Raw genomic sequence first — 17,063 nt, 5'->3', positions numbered from 1 at the left:
CTCATCTGTTTTACCTGCCAACTCCTGATGGTCCCCCTTCTTTATAATACACAATTCCATCTGACATATTTTGTCTGTCCACCTTCTCCACCCCAGGAAAATGGGGCAGAGTCATGTTTCACTCACCGCTGAATCCCCAAGTGCACCTCCCTTGTTTTTAACTACTACAAGCCAGGCCCCAAAGCCTCAAGTTCCCTGCCTTGGAAAGAATTAATGAATAATGAACCAGTATACTGAAGTCCAAAGAAGCAGACCTTCTCCCTTCTCTATAATCCTACTCAGAAATTTAGATAAGCCCAACATTAAGCATCCAAGTCTGGCAGCCTGGATTTCACTACTTCTACAAGCTTCAGCTTTTGATATATTCAAACGTACACAAAGCAGTTTGATGTCACTGGGTTTGAAGTATCCTAGAATGCTGTGATTCCATAAACCATCAACAGGGTTCACATATTGAGAATATGTTATGTCTTTAGACTCCTGATTTGAGATGCCAATTTTTCACAGGGTAGCAGGGCAGTTTTCTCATAAGGATCTAAGATAAACCTTAGTCAACAAAAAGAAAAATGCTTTAAGTAAAAACTATGATTTATACAGAACATCCATTGATCTTTATTTGATTTGACAAAATTTGCATTATTAAAAGACAGGTAACAAAATTTGAGCTTATGTTGAACTTGACAAATTAAGTTCTATAGTATCCAGAATATTATATAAGAAATATCAACTGAGGGGGAAACAAAATTATCACATGCAGATGCTCCTGGCAAAGGGGGAACTGTATCTGCAGGTGAGGTCCAGAGTGTGCAGCACATTAAAAAAAAAAAAAAAAAAAAAAAAACCCTAGAGAAAATGCAATTAACTTACTTGGGTGAAATGCTGCTCCTTTCAAGGGGAAGAATAGGTGGTACAGAGGCAGGGATTCAAAGGCATATGCAGAATGGCTTCTCCATTTCAAAATGGTAATAAAAATATTTAAATCATGGCACTAGGGCACCTTTGAGGAAAAGAACACCTTAACCAGAGTAGGCTCATTGCATAATGTTTTAGTAATATGTATAATTTTCAAGTAATGAAGCAGACTTAAAGGATAATTTCATTTAAACAGTGGCTATCTGTTTTTCTTCTCGCCCTCTGGCGCTGGATCTGTTTCAGCATCACAGGGACACTTTTCCACACAGTTTCTAGGGAACCATCCTCTTATTCTTGAAACACCTGAGGAAGAAAATGAAATTGAGGTGAACTAGTCAGATGCAATGACAATACTGGAACCAACATATCCTGCTACTTCAGATTAATAAGGCGTTAGTTAGCCCCATCCCCTCCATTGTTATTTATAAACACAACCTAAGAGAAAAGAAAACATAGCTTTTAAATGCTTCTCACAAATCTGAAAACAGATATTCCTCAAAGTCCATTATCTGGGAAAAGGGCTTTTTCCACGTGGGCACTTGTTTCTGTTGTATGCTCATAAAAGGCATTTTGGCACAGTCACACTACATCTGTCCGGGGGAACTAGCTTCTTAGGTTCTTTGAATTTTCTTCTTAGACTTTTTCTAACATATAAACTTCTATACCAAGGTTGCCTAACCTGTCATAGGGGGTTAATCTGTAATTCACCCCAAATGTTTTTAAAAAGCATCCTGGGTCGATCTTTACTTCAAAAAGAAACAATTCTAAAAGAATTGAGGAGAATAAAACAGTTTCATTTATTTTTTTTTTCCAAATATTTTTAGTTGTAGGTGGACGCAATACCTTTATCTACTTTTATATGGTGCTGAGAATCAAACCCATTGCCTCACACGTGCGAGACAAGTGCTCTACTGCTGAGCTACAACCCCAGCCCCAATTCATTTATTTTGATAAATACAAGATGAATGTTCATCCAAAGGGGAGGCATGAAGCACAGGGCTTTGGGGTACAGAATCTGGAGTCAGACTGCTTGGATTTGAGCCCTGGCTCCACCTGTTTTTAGTGCATGGCTGTAGGCAAATTGCTTGGCCTCTCTGTGCTTCTGCTCCCTCACCAATAAAAAAGTAAATAGTAGCATAACCTAAGAGATCTACTGGGGACTCTAATACTGTTCATGTGAGGCACTTATATAAGAACCTGACAAGTTGACAGCTCCATTAGCTATCATTAGAGACCTGATCATTATAAGGGCTATGGAGAAATATGGAAGAGGCTTCTTTTTGTTGCTTAATCATGTACCTCTCTATGCAGTTCCTCAAATACATTTGACATGATTATTTTTAAAAGTCATTTTTATAAAATTTGATCATTGCTAGCATTCTTGTTCTTTAAACATACCCTTCCACTTCCATACCTTCTGCAAAGGAATCATCAAGAATTTTGTCTCCATACAACCAGTATCTGAAATATTTAAAAGATTAAATTTAATTTTTTTAGGTTAGATGTCAATTTTGTCATTAAGGAAGAAATGCAGTACTTTTCTATCACTTACCGTAACCCTCTTGTGGCTAATATGAACTCCCCTTTTCGTAGCTGTATTCGAGGCTCTTCAGTGCAAGGGCTTGTGAAGAAGGTTTTGATTCCTTTATTCAAAGGACAGCAGGAACCACTATAGTCTTCTATGACTTTATAACGAACCTATTACCAGTGGTTAAGAAGAACAATTTGAGTTATTTATTAGAGTTCAAGTTTGAATTTAAATTTTTAAAGATAGACCCAAAATATAGTGACAAGTCTTTCCTCCCAGTTTCCCATCCACTTCTTCTATAGGAGGCAAGACCTATTTTAAGTTCTCTGGCTTTTTCTTATCCTTCATTTCAAGCACACAGTTGCTAAGAATTAAATTCCAGGACAGAACCAGAGTACTTTCCAACAATGATGGAAATGTTCTATCTGCTGTACATCTGTGGTATTCAAGAGGCGAATGCTAGACACACATAGCTACTAAGCACTCATAATGTGACTAGTGGAATAAGGAACTGAATTTTTAATTTTTATTTTAATTAATTTTAACTTAAATATATTTTAACTTAAATATATTACTAGTGGCATTATATCTAACAGCATGGTTTTAATGATGGGCTTCATCTAAATGAACTGTACTGATGAAAACTATTTTTCCTTGTTACCAATATAAATTGACTAAGTTCCTCTGAACCTGCAGTGCAAAGTGTTTAAATGAAAGCAAACTTGAATTGCATCAAATTTCAACAAATGTATTAAGGTATACATTATTTAATGAATTTCAACTATTGTTGTCTACTCAAGGGCAATTAAGAAAACTATACAAAAGTATAAAATCTGAAAATAGAATAAAGAAATTTGTTTCACTTCAAAAGAATTACTTACACTTCTGACTCTTTTATCTGCTTTTTGTTTCAACTGTTCTATCTGAAAGATATAAAAGGAAAAACTTGAGGATCTTGTCTCAATGTTAAAAAACAGCCTAAACTCCCACCTTTCCAGCATTTCATGTTGTGACAATTTAAAGGCTTTGGGTCTTTCTGGCACAAGAAAAGAAAGCCTATGGCTGGAATCAGCGGCTGGGAATGGGGCTTTCTCCTCAGTGCACATCTTGCAACACCCACTACTATCCAGGAACCAGGAGATATGTCCTCTGTCCTCATGGTTCCAGGTTCCAGCCAGAGGCCAAAAAAAGACAGAGATTCGCTGATTCTCCAGACACAACAAACTGCACAACTTATTATCAAAGAGGTGCAACTAAGACATTATTATAACTCATTTTTTGCTCTTAGTCAACAAGTATTAATCAAATAGTACCATATTAGACATGACAGGAAATAAAGGTAACATACAGTTTCTGCTGTAGAATCTTGTCAAGTTAAGTAAAAGACATAACACACAAAAATAAGCTACAAGATAGTGTATATGACTAATGCCCAATGCAGATGAGTCTGGAGTGGGCAGGCTGGACTGTATGGAAGAGGTAGAATTGGAACTGGTCCTAATGGCAGACAAAGAGGAGGTCATTGGAGGGAGAGAAAATAGTGTGGGCAGTACTGTACAAAGAGTTCATATGACATTGTGGGTTGTAAGACAGTTTTAGGTCAAATTTTGCAAAAATAAATTAAAGAATCAGGACTGCATCATACAGGATTGAAGAGTTCAGGAATTAAAGAGATGTGATAAAGGAGTATTTTGTGAGTATTAGATTCATTTTGACATACTGAAAACATCTGTATTTTTATGTTAATATACAATGCCATTGTGTTAAGGGGAAACTAAGGAGCACATTGTGAGGCAAAAAAGGAAAAGCTATTTGAACCAAAGTACTCACTGTTAAGCTGTACTGGTGACAGCCTTCTCGTATTGGCCACTCCAATCCATCTCCTTCTGGGACCCCTGACCATGTAAATACCTGTTTAAAATTCTTCCATCTACTTCCCATATCATAAGGAAAAACGAAGACTTCATCTAGTTGGTAATATTGAATTCGATCTTTAGCCTGTAGATAACAAAGATACAAAATGGCAGACACCTCTGCCTTAAGTGGTTTCAGTAATACATTAATGAGAACACTTATCCCTCAAATTTATATCATTCTTACATGTACTTTCTTCTTGCTGTAATGTAGTACACCCATAAGACAGCTTTATCACAACAGAGAAAGAACTTGACACAGAACACCAACCTAGAATCCATGTCACTCAGGCCTTTAGGAATAAACATTTGAAAAGGCATGCTAAAAGAGTTAGCTAACTTTATTCCATATATAGAAAAGCCTTAGTGTTTCTGGTTGTTTAGCAGCACTAAAGAAGACAGGTAAAAAGAAGGGATGCTCACAAATAGATTCAGGGGAAAGTAAGGGTCTACGTAGGATGGGACTGTTGGGCTCAGAACAGAATAGGGTACACCAAAAGTGCAGAGTTTTATCCCAGGTCACAGTGACACCTGTGGAGTGGCCAGAAAGGGTGTGGCAGGGGAGATGAATTAGTTTTCGCTTCTCATGGTACTGGTGATTTAACCCAGGGGCACTCTACCACTGAGCTACATCTCCAGTTCTTTTTAGTTTTTATTTTGAGACAGGGTCTTACTGAGTTGCTGAGGTTGGCTTCAAACTTGCAATCCTTCTGCCTTAGCTTCCCAAGTTGCCAGGACTGTTTTGTGAAAGCATTCTTTAAAAGTCCAGCATGTATGTGCAGGTCTTTCTTTTTTACATATACCATCAGACACACATATGTGTATATACACACTCATTTGCATTTATGTATTATGCATATTCAAGTGGTATAACTTTTATTCTAGGCTTTTTTTTTTTTTTAAATTCTAGGCATTTAAATGGTTGGCTTAAGTTAAAGAAATAAACTAGCTTTGAATGTCTTAAGTTCTGCTGACACCTAGTGGTACAAACATACAGTATTTGTTCCAACAAGTGTAAGCCATATTGAAACTTGTATAAACTTCAATGTCTTATAATTTCTATAAATTTTCCATAAATTTAATATGTTCACTTACTTGAATTTCTTACCCACTGATAAAGTGCCAGTTTTAAAATAACTTCTAGACTTGGCATGGTACTTTTTAGAGAGCCTTGGTCATTAGCAAAAAAATTAATTGATGTCAATATATTTATTATCCTTACTAGAAGTGATACTTTGAAAAACCTGATTATCAAGGAACATTATTTTATGAAAAAGCTTCTCATTTTTTATAAAGTGATATGAATGTTAATTGTTCTATAACATAAATCTACTGAATAACAAATCTGCCCTCATCCAGACAGTAAAGTGTAATTTATTCCCCTTTTATAAACAAAAACTTTAGTCTTTAAAATGAATTGAATTTCAAAAACCAGAGATCTTGGCTTCTTACAAAAAAAGACTGATAAGGATGACTGTAGTTTACAAAAATGACTAAGACATGTCTGCCTACAAGTGGCACTCAAAGAAATTGGAATTCTACACATATCATATGTAAAAGACAACAGAGGAATGTGGTGCTGATATGGGAAAAGGGAAAATAAACATTTAGTCAAGTTTAGAGAAAGTCAAGGAAGTATCCTTGAAGGAAATGATACCTAAACTAGATGTGAGGGACAAGAAATCAGATAAAAGAGGGGAAAGAGTCTAGAAGAAGGAACACTACGTGCAAAGATATAGAGGCTTAAGATGTACAAACTATGAGCATGAGATAGAGTGGAGAGGGGTGGGGAAATAAGAGAGAAACAGATAACCTGTACATCAATGGTCCTGAAAGCCTGCTTTGTAGGTCTTTTTGGGTCCCCCAAACCTTTTCTTGGTGTTCAGAAAGGTCAAACTATTCTCATAACAATACTAAGATGTTATTTGCCTTTTCATTGTGTTGACATTTGAAAAGGGGAGTGAAATTGTTGGCACCTTAGTTAAACAAGATAGTGGCATTAAAGAGTATTAGTAGTCATACATATTCTATGCCAGTAGTCACTCTTCCATATTTACAGGTTCTACATCTCTGGATTCAACAATGAATTGAAAATATTTTTATTTTTTTTAATTTTCAGACATTAAATAGAATTGTTTAATATGTAGCACTAGATAATGGATACATAAATTGAAACCAAGAAGTAGGGTACTGTTATAATAAACCTGAATGAAATTTTTTTTTGTAAAACTGCATCTGCACACAACATGTACAGAAATTTTTTCATGTGATTATTCCCTAAACAACACAATGTAACAACTATTTACACAGCATTTACATTGCACTAGGTATTACAAGTGACCTAGAGACGATTCTAAGTATACAATAAGATGTATACAGGTCATATGCAAATTCTTTCCAATTTAAGGAAGATGCTCCAGCATCCACACATTTTGGTTTTGGGGAGAATCCTGAAACCAATCCCCTGCAGATATCAAGGGATGACTAAACATACTTATAATTTAAAAAAAATCGTTTTTCATTTAAGAATGTTCTTGAGGAAGCAGTAAAAATTATTATTTTTATTAAATCTCAATTCTCAAGATGTTCCCTTTAATATTCTATATACCAAAATGTGAAGCATACATAAAGCATACTGAAGTAGAATAGTTATCCAGAGAGAAACACTTGTTGAACTGTGAGATACAAAAAGCTATGTAGCCAGCTTTCTTCACATAACACTATTTTTACTTGAAAGAATCAGTAATCAATAGACAAACTAAGGTTAGTCCGACTCTGGTATTTCATGAATACTTTCTAAAAAATGAACAAAATCAGGCTGTTGCTTCATGGGAAATAGCTGACAACAGTTGGTTACCAGTGAAAAACTTAAATCTTTCAAGTGAAAATTGAATTTTGGAAAACTTGTACCTATCACTATGAATTTGACAGCTTTCCAAAATTTAAAGATTTTTCCCATGAAGTTGATAGTGATATGAATAAATGTGATATTTGACAGGTGTGAACATTTGGAAGACCTGTATAATCCAGTAAACCAGTGTTTTCCAAATGACCAATGCATGATATTATGCAAAGCCACATACTTGTGAAAGGACCATTCACAGAGCAAGGTAAGTCTGATGAATTTTAATGTAAAAGTACAAAAAGTTTACTGACAAGAATGTCACTTTCTTTTAATGTGGGATCAAAGAATATCTATTATCATCTAAAAGGCCTATTAAAATATTCTATCCTTTTCTACCTACTTATCTGTATGAGGCTGGGTTTTCTTCATAAACTTCAAAGTAACATATCTCAACAGACTGAACGCAGAAGTAGATGTGCGAATCCAACTGCCTTCTGTTAAGTCAGATATTAAAAAGATTTGTAAAAATATAAAACAAGGTCACTCTTCCCCATTTTTAATTTGGAAAATATAATTATTTTTAACAAAAACATTATTTTCATTAATATATAATGGGTTTATTATTTTTAAATGAAATAATGAATTTTTAAAAGTTTTCTCAGAAAATACGGAAATACCAGCAGATTTAATAAACAAAAGCTCTTTGGTGTCCTTAACAATTTTGGAGAAATGTAAAATGGTGTTTGAGACCAAAAAGTTTGAGAATTGGTACTATAAATTTAAGTTCACAAACACATCCTACAGATAAATTTTGGGTTTTTATTTGGCTCACAAAGGGTTTTTTAACTGGAATTGCTTGTTAGCATTTAAACGCTTAGAGGACATCTTATGAAATCAAGATCTCTAACTTCTTGGAAAAAAAAATTAAAACCTATTACAATACTGACAAATATTCCCCTAGGCAACACTGCTCTGTCTGTCAGGTAGCTCTCTGATACACAAGGTGCATCCCCTCCTTTAGGTTGTCTGTATGGCCCCTGCTGATATTTGGTTTTTTTTTTTTTTTCTTTTTTTCTTTTTTTCTTTTTCTGTCTGTTAGAATCATAATGGACAGCATGTATTGAAGTCTCTGACAACACCTTATCTAAAGTCTAAAACACTTCTGGCACTTTTCCAAATGGGGTGTCTTCTCTAGTCTGAGAGATAATGGCCAGATGGTTTAATATGTAGCTGATACCTCTTTAGCAACTCAGGTGTATGAGAAACATATTTCTGTGGGAGTTATATTAAGATGGAAATAAATGGAAATGTTTCCTATATTCATCTTTTATATGGCAAGCAAATAATTTAAAGAAATCATTTGGCTGCCAAGTTTTGACTTTTGGGCACTCAGTTAATCTGGTCTGTTAATCAGTACTTTACTTATTTATTTTTTTATGTGGTGCTGAGGATCAAACCCAGTGCCTCACATGTGCTAGGCAAGTGCTCTACCACTGAGCTACAACCCCAGCCCAACGGTATTTTATTTATATTGAGGAAAACTCATTAAAATTTACCTTTTCTTCAATCCATGATTCAATAGAGGTTTTGTTTCTGAGAATTATTTTCATCTGGAAATTAAATGATAGTGAAATTCACTAATATGATTTTGGTTTACTTAAGATTATTATCTTCATAACAATCCTCTGAGATAGCTTTTATGGCTCCATTTCAAAGAAAAAGGCACCGAGGATGACAGATGTAAAGTAACAGTACACAGCCCATCTGACTTGAAAGTCACCACAATACCTTGCCACAAAAATGATCACACCAATCCATCATCAAATCTGAATCTAGTATTTTAATTAAGTTTTATGTTTACTGTTTTCAGAGTATTAATAAAACATGGATATAATCAATTCAATCAATACTTAAATTTTGCTATCAGTATTTTTAATGAATTTTAAATTTGTGACTAATGTATTTATAACAATTAAAAATGACTCATTTCAGTCCACCTAGACATTCTGCTTGCCTAAATGTATACAGTCTTTATTCTATTATCCCCTTTTCTTACATACAACTAATTCCACTCAGGTTGTTTTTATACTTCAAGATCTGAGTTTATTTCTAATGATTTGTTTTGTTTTTGGTACTGAGGATCAAACCCAGAGCCTCATACACACTAAATAAGAACTGAGCTACATCCCCAGTGCTTTTTACAATTTAGTTTTGAGACAAGGTCTCACTAAGTTGTCCTAGCTGGCCTTGAACTTGTGATCTTCCTGCCTCAGTCTCCCAAACAGGTGGGATGACAGGAGTATGACACTGTGCTCAACTTTCTAATATGATTTTAAATTATAGGCATTAAAAAAAGAAATTCAAAGAATTTGGTCCCAGGCTAACAGAGAACCAAAATCAGCTTATTTTAAAACCAGGAGTTCAAAAAAAGGTTGAATGATGCATCAAGGCTCTCAGGCTTAGCAGTTCTAATCTGTGTTTTGCATTTCCTTGAGTCTGCTTGTGCCTTCACAAAGACTGCACAGCACATCAAAAACAACCCTGAACCAGGAGTCCTCCAAAGGCTTACCACCACACCTGGCCTACAGTAGGCCTTCAATGAATGAATAAATTAAGTGAATAAAAATAACTCATAAGAACTGTTTTTTGGTTCTTCACAGCCAGTTCCTCCTCTCGTTTTCTCACAGCACTTTGTACATAAATCTATGATGCACATATGACTCTGTGTTAGCTGTTTACTATTGATTGTAAGTTCACTAAGGGAACTAAGGGTTCCCTAAGGGATTTCTTCATTTTTATTATTGCAGCTCCAGAAATTAGCAGAGTAATTCATCACAGAGTAGGCATTAAACAGCAACTATATCGTGGGGTTGTTAGGAAAGAGCTGACACACAGCAAGTACTTGGAGTACCTTGTATGTAAGTGCTCAACAAAAGTGTTAGCTACATGATGATTATTATTAAGTATATATTATTATGAAAGGACACTAATAATTTGCTTACTGAGTACATGAATGGGTGATTTTCAGTAAGTCATTTAACCTTTTTAAGACTCAATCTGCAAGGAAGAGAAGATAGTAATATTCTTCTATCAACTTCTTTTAGGGGTGATGTGACAATCAAATAAAACTAAAGTAAGAGCTTTCTCAAATACAAAGAGCTATAGAGAAAAAAAAAAGAAACAAAAAAGAGCTATAGAACTCTAGTTCAACATTTCACAAATTAAATCCATTACCTAGAAATTCTGGCAAAATTACTTCAAAATTATTTGTCTGGTATAGAGATGAGTAAATTATTTACCTACATGGAATAAGCAAAAGTAATTTCCACCTCATATGGCATACTTCACAAATGTAGACTTTATCTCTTTCTCATTAAAATCAGTCCCCAAAGCATGACACTTTTAGCCAGAGATAACTGAGAAACTTACCTGGATAAAAAACAACATTCCAACAGCAATGGTTGTTCCTAAAGCTAATCCCAAGGCAAACAAGGTGGCAGCAAATGCAGCTAATCCAAATGGAACAATTGGAAGAGGATCTCTCCGGGCTGCACTCATATCAATCTTTACTGTGTTCCACCCAAAGGAGAGCTATATATAACAACAATGACAACACACTCGAAATGCTTGGTTGTGGTAACTGCTCATACTCTGCTGTAACATTTAAAACAACATGATCAAAAAGATGACAATCTGACAATGTGGCCAAAGCAAACACAGCAAATATAGCTGTTTCTAATGAGTACTATGACTTGGGCTCATACTGAAGTGTATGATATCATTCTCAGTATCTTAGTATTCTTTTTTGTGTGTGTGTCTGGTGTTGGGGGATTGAACACAGGGCCTTGGACATACTAGGTAAGCTCTTTAACAATAAGTTACATCCCCAGCCCCATTCGGGTTATTCTTCAATGATACTATTTTTGCTATTTCTTCAGAAAGAGGTCAACTCCATCAACATGAATATACACAAAAAACATTAGACTCCATGTAAGCTGTAACTGTCTGCTGCCATCTGCTTGCTATTCTGCCTTTATAGAGTTTTCCATAGCAGCAAAGATAGCCCAGCCTTCATCTATTTCTTTCGTCATGTTTCATAATCAGTGGTCAAGAGCTGGTAAAATGCAGGTCGACAGATTTGAGTATAGCTAGTCTGGACAAAGTTTTAAAATATCATAAGTTAGGTACCAACACTTAAAATATCAGGTGATTTCACATAAAAATTCAAACTTTTAGGTTTTTCCTGTAAAACTGGAAGATTCAACATTACTGGGCTAGGACTCTCAAAAACCACACACTGGCTGAAATCAAATACGGTTGTCCCCTCTATAAACAACATGTATCCTCCAGTTTGCCACAGTCCCATCAGACCTGTGTCCCTTGTTTTTCTTCCAGATCTCTTTAGGGATTTTTATTTGTGACCTCTGAAATTACTTCATGACCACTTGCCCATAAATCAATTCAAACTGTTACTGGTTTAATCTATTCATATATTAGGGCCTTTCAGGGCACCAGCATTATAAATGAACAAAAGTAATCCCAGTAGCTCAGGAGACTGCGACAGGCAAGTTCAAGGTAGACCTTAGTAACTTAATGAATCCCTAAGCAACCCTAACTCAAAAAACAAAAAGGGCTGGGGATGTAGCTCAGTGGTAAGCACCCCTGGTTCAATCCCTGTACCAAAAAACGAACAAAAGAACTACAACCTGCCACACAACCGGGATACAGAAAGTACAAGTGTGTCTTTTTCTTCTTGTTGTTTTTTCTTCCTATGATTTTTCCTACCATCACTATTAATTTTAAAACCAGTAAATGATATATACAGTACTAAAATAATTATCAACTTCAAGTACAGCATATAAGGTAAGTTTTCAAAACAAAATAATCTTTCCTCATCTTAAAGATTAAATTTAAATGTTTTTTTAAAAACAGGAACTAATAGGTAAAGCAAAGTTGTCTCTCCACCTAAATCACAGAAAGCATATTTCTAAAAGGAACTTCTTAAACAATCTTAAAACTACCACTTAACCTGACATGACTGATATTCTAACAAACATTGTCACTTACCCGATTATAAAGCTGTGTGTACATAGTCATAACAAAAATGAAAGCAGCATGGACACAACCCAGTGGTGCTAAAAGGAGAAACAGTGTGAACGAAGCATGATTTTGGTAACCACAACAGTTGTTGATCCAAGGACAGTGATGGTCCATCTTCATCACACATCTAACAAGAAAAAATTACATGAAACATGAAGCAGAAAATCCCATCTACTTTTAAAATGACTTTTGTCTTCAAAATAATCAAGTAAATAGTATGTTCATGAGTCACAAGGGAATTATATTTCATTGAAAAGAGAAATTTTTTTGAGCTGTTATACAATACGGACAGTGACTCCTTTAAAGTCTAAACAGCACAAGAAAGGGCAGGCTTTATAACAGCTGCTGAGGAAAAGATGTCTGCTACAAGTAAATCTCTTTAAAGAGCTGGGAGGCTCACCAGGAGGCTCATCATAAATGAGCATGGTTTCTGGTTTTCCTCTAGCACAGAAATGCAGTGACTGATGCAGAGTACAATAGTGACTCCACAAAATCCCTTATAAATCTCCACTGGGGTTCATGGGCCCAGACACTTGCTAACTTCCTTCCTTCCTGTTCTCATAATACACTACAGATAAGCAAAGTCTTAACATGCTTCTGTTCTATAATTTTGCTAAAGGAAAATTTCCTGGCTTCAAATCAAACTTTAGTTGTCCCCAGTGGCTCCCTAAATTTCTGATTGGTGGAGTGTTATTCACTATAACAAGTCCTGGCTTATTTCATATTTTATAGTGGTTTAGTTTTTTTCCCATTAAGCTTTTGATATTAAAACAGTTGTGATAACGGGCACCTGGATTCAGACTCAGAACAGTTCTAAAGTCAGTCAAGATGACAGTCAACAAACAATCTTGATACCACATACAGAAGTAAACTAAAGGTATAGCTTTTTACCCTGCTCTTGCAGGGCAAGAGGGAAAGTGTATATATATATATATATTTTTTTTTTTTCTAGAAAAGTATTTTTACTTATAATAAAAAATAATAAAATTTATTATCCAGATTGATAAATATAAAATGGAGAGTATGGATACTTAAGCATTTTTATGAAATTTTTGATATAGAAGTCACCTTGCAAAGACTAAAACTAGTTTCTACAGTTGTGGTAGAAACTACAATAGCAACAAAAAGACCAGCAATCAAATTTATCAGCTCCCAATGACAAACTCATACCTGTTACACTTTCTGCAGTGATGTGAACGTGGTGCTTTGTATGCTTGGCAGACTTTACAATACTGGAGATACATGCTATCCTGAGAATTTTCCTTGGCAGCAAAATATAAACAAAAATATATTATATACTTGATCCCAAGTAATGACAAGTCAAGTTTTGTGAATAAATGTTTTCCTTATAGTATGAATTTCTTTCGTGCAAGATAGGAGGAAGATGGAATCTTTCTTTGTGGTGCTGGAGATGGAATCCAGGGCCTTGCACACCAGGAAAGTTCTACTACTGAGCTATGTTCCCAGCTCAAAGGAGAAACAGAATTTAAACATATTTCTAGTCCTTTTATTTAAGCTAAAATATTTTAAAATAACAAATCTGTGGTAAGAGCAGCTTCACTTTCCCAATTACCCAGAGGTCATTTTTAATTTTTCTTCTCCATGTTCCACCCAAATTCAAGGCCATTAGTTGATTCTACTTATCCCAAATCTTAATACAATGGGAAGAGTTTAGAAAAACGACTTGGCAGGTATTTTAGGGTGGAGATCTGAGCATGAGTTGATACTTTTTCTGAAATCTGCTCCCTTCCTGATATTACCAGTCACCTCCTCTCCTAGGGTCATCTTAACAATTTTGTATTTTCCTTTACTGTAATTTGTAATTCGAACTATGTATTGTCAAAATAAAATTCCTAGATAAGCAACTGTCAGAGCTGCTTGAAAATCTATAGAAACTTCCTAGGGTCTAACAATTTTTTACATGTTTGAGGCCTCCCATGAGCTACCTTGGTTTCATCATTCTCTGTATTACATAATCTCTTTTCCAGTCATAGAAGGGTGCCTGCTGTTTCTGAATATGTGCCCCCATTGTTCCTTCAACCTGAAATGCCTTCTTCTTCGTCTGATCTGCAAACTCCTACTTCTTTCACAGGTCACCAGCTGAAAGTGTTCAGTTCTTCTAACTTCAAGAGCACTCATCACATTCTCTTTATAGTTTAGTTGTTTGCACAATGCATTGGTTTGTATCCTGGGTTATAAATTTTTTCAGAATATGAACGGTCTCCACCCTCTCTACCCATTTCAAATAATACACTGCACACAGAATATACTGTTTCTCAAACTTTGACACATCAAAGAATCACCTGAGGATTCTGTTAAAATGAAGATTCTGATTCAGTAGGTCTGCAGTACAGCATAGGATTCTGCACTTCTAACAAGCTACCAAGTGACATCCCTCAGCAAGGAATATGGACATTCATAAGCACCATCAACAATTTTTAAGAAGCTACAAATGGATTCTTACTATACTTTCCAAAGTTATAATTTCACTACAATGATTTTAAAATTTTATGATTCAAACCAGTAGCTCCTTAAATGTTCTTCTCAGTTCTGAGGGATGTTAATGTATTATGCAGGGAAAAAATTCTACAGCCAAATGGCATGGTGAACTTGAAAGAGGTATGTGATACGCTGTGTTTCCTTCTTCAACCTCCAACCCAATGTTTTTTTTTCACACAAATGAAGGATGAGTATTCAATAAAAAAACTTTGGGAAAAGCTAATTTAGATCATTATTTTCAAACAGATATGAAATAAATTCTCTGAGAATAAATAATTGATGCGTGATTAGAGTAATACCAGGATAAAGAACAGGTTATGTTTGATATTAATGGTTGGCAAACAAGGCAAAAAGTAAATATAAAATTATCATTAGAGTTCACTGTTAAAAGGAAATCTCTTTCTTACCGGTTTCCACCCCAGAGGGACAAAGCCAGGACCAACAAACATGGCATTGAAGTAATTATAAAGAATCATGACAGTCCAATTTATTAACATGATGAAGTTCACACTTCCTCCAGTTGTATGTAAGGGCCAATACCACAACACAGAGTCAATCATGGCCATTGTCGAACATATTGCTATAACACCAAGAGCTATGATGGGACCCCAGTGACACAGTCTCTTTAATTCTTGGAGATTCTCAAACTTGATAACTGAGCAGAATGTACCCATTTTGGTAAAGAAGAATGGCTTCCTACTTTTAAAGAGTTACGAATTTTCTTTTTCTGTGCATACATTTCCACATGCCACAAGTCCCTGTTTGTTCCTTAATTGTTATGCCTTCAAGTTATGAGATGTTAATGCAGATTATGCCATTTTCACTGTTAAGCACTCAGAGCTCTTTAACTTAACTAGGAGAATCCAGTATCTTGGTTTGAAACTCAACCTAAAGAAAACAAAATGGGAAAGTTCAGAAAAAAATTTTATTATAATACCATGGTTGTTAACTCCAAAAAGCATCTAAATAACAACCTCTCTCTAGTGCTCTACCACAGGATGAGTATCTTACCAAATGTCAAAAAAGAATTACTTTTGACTTATCCAAAATAAAATTCAAGTTTGAATGGCAGGTACACAGGATATATGTTTCCAAAACAGTTTTATTCCTTTGTTCTCAATTCGTCAGGGGACTGTGACTGTCCACAGTTTAGTGCCTGGGCAAAGAATTTTAGATCTGGGAAGGCTGGGCCTTAGAGCTGCTCTAATCCAGCTTTCTTCCTTCTGTTCCATAGAATTGAAATTGGCTTAGAAGGTAAAGTGATTAAACCAAGGGAACAAGTATTTAACAGCTGAGCCCAGAATAGAAGCCAAGTCACTGAACTCCTTTCAGGGATTTCTAAGACGCCTCTTCCGGAGTTTTGAATTAAGTGTGAACCAGACTTGGTTCACATTTGCTTGCAAATGTCCCCAAACACCAAATATTAACAGTCTACTGCGGCCAAAGGTTAAGGATTAGGGGTGAAAGTCAAGAGTGCGCAGGGAAAGGGAGAGAGAGAGAAATCGCTATATAATTGAATTTAAATGAGAAGAGTTGAGATAAAAGGAACTTCCTGCTGGGGCGGGAAAGATTTGTAGAACGGTATTTATGACTGGACTGGAGCGACTTGGGGGGAAAGGAGCTGAGATATAAAGGGTAGCGGAGAATCTAAGATATGGGGGCAACAGAGATTCCTACGCGGCTGCTGCTGCCGCCCTGTGCCTCAGTTTCCCGCCCGTGTCATGGAGCAGAGCGCTTAGAAATCCTCACTCAGGGAAGTCTCCTACTAAGCGAGGTGGGTCTCAACCTTCTGGAGATTCTGGCCCCACTCGGGTGGGACGAAGACCGCCCAAATCGTCGTTGCGCGCTCCCTGCCTTGACTCCCACCTCCGTCAGGTCCTTGGTGCCCGCTCCTCGGCCATCGCATTTCCGGGACGACCTGGGCTCACCCTCAACAGACTTTCTCCTCCTTGAATAACTCCGTCAAAGGCACCTCCGTCCAGAGCAAGCAGAAAGCAAGTCCTGACAGCCAGAGGCTGGAGTGCGGGACCCTCTCGGACCCGTGCGTCCCTCCGCCAGCGCCCTCGTCGCTACTCTCCCGCGCAGGCCTCCTGCGCAGTCTCCGCTACAGCTACTTCCGGGCGACTCGCCGCATTAAATTTCCCCCGCGAAGCAGGCGCCTGTGACCTGTAGCTTGGGGAGCCTGAGCCGTTTCCCAGGACGTGGAGCGGAGAAAATGCGTTCAGTGATCCTTTAGAACACGCATGTCTTTGTAGGCTTTTCGCGG

At 36.3% G+C, this 17,063-nt stretch overlaps 1 protein-coding gene across 7 annotated transcripts; it reads right to left on the bottom strand.

Moving 5' to 3' along the window:
- Window positions 1–576: 576 nt before the first annotated feature.
- Window positions 577–16,889, bottom strand: ZDHHC6 (zDHHC palmitoyltransferase 6). Of its 7 annotated transcripts, none has more exons than XM_079137518.1 (12): window positions 16,584–16,884; window positions 15,205–15,685; window positions 13,469–13,560; window positions 12,266–12,425; window positions 10,628–10,789; window positions 8,755–8,808; window positions 8,146–8,280; window positions 4,271–4,438; window positions 3,322–3,363; window positions 2,465–2,610; window positions 2,327–2,373; window positions 579–1,215 (listed from the first exon to the last, which is right to left on the bottom strand). In XM_079137518.1, exons 2-12 carry the CDS (start codon window positions 15,469–15,471, stop codon window positions 1,112–1,114), a joined length of 1,377 nt encoding a protein of 458 aa, XP_078993644.1. In that variant the 5' UTR covers window positions 15,472–15,685; window positions 16,584–16,884; the 3' UTR covers window positions 579–1,111. The 7 variants fall into 7 exon arrangements, with proteins under 7 accessions (XP_078993648.1, XP_078993644.1, XP_078993642.1 ...); XM_079137516.1 differs by having other exon boundaries at window positions 16,664–16,884; XM_079137517.1 differs by having other exon boundaries at window positions 16,726–16,881.
- Window positions 16,890–17,063: the final 174 nt, after the last annotated feature.

The sequence above is a fragment of the Sciurus vulgaris genome (assembly GCF_902686455.1).
Source record: "Sciurus vulgaris genome assembly, chromosome: 4".
NCBI lineage: Eukaryota > Metazoa > Chordata > Mammalia > Rodentia > Sciuridae > Sciurus > Sciurus vulgaris.
The sequence above is the reverse complement of the archived record's forward strand: the minus strand, read 5'-3'. Positions and strand labels throughout refer to the sequence as shown.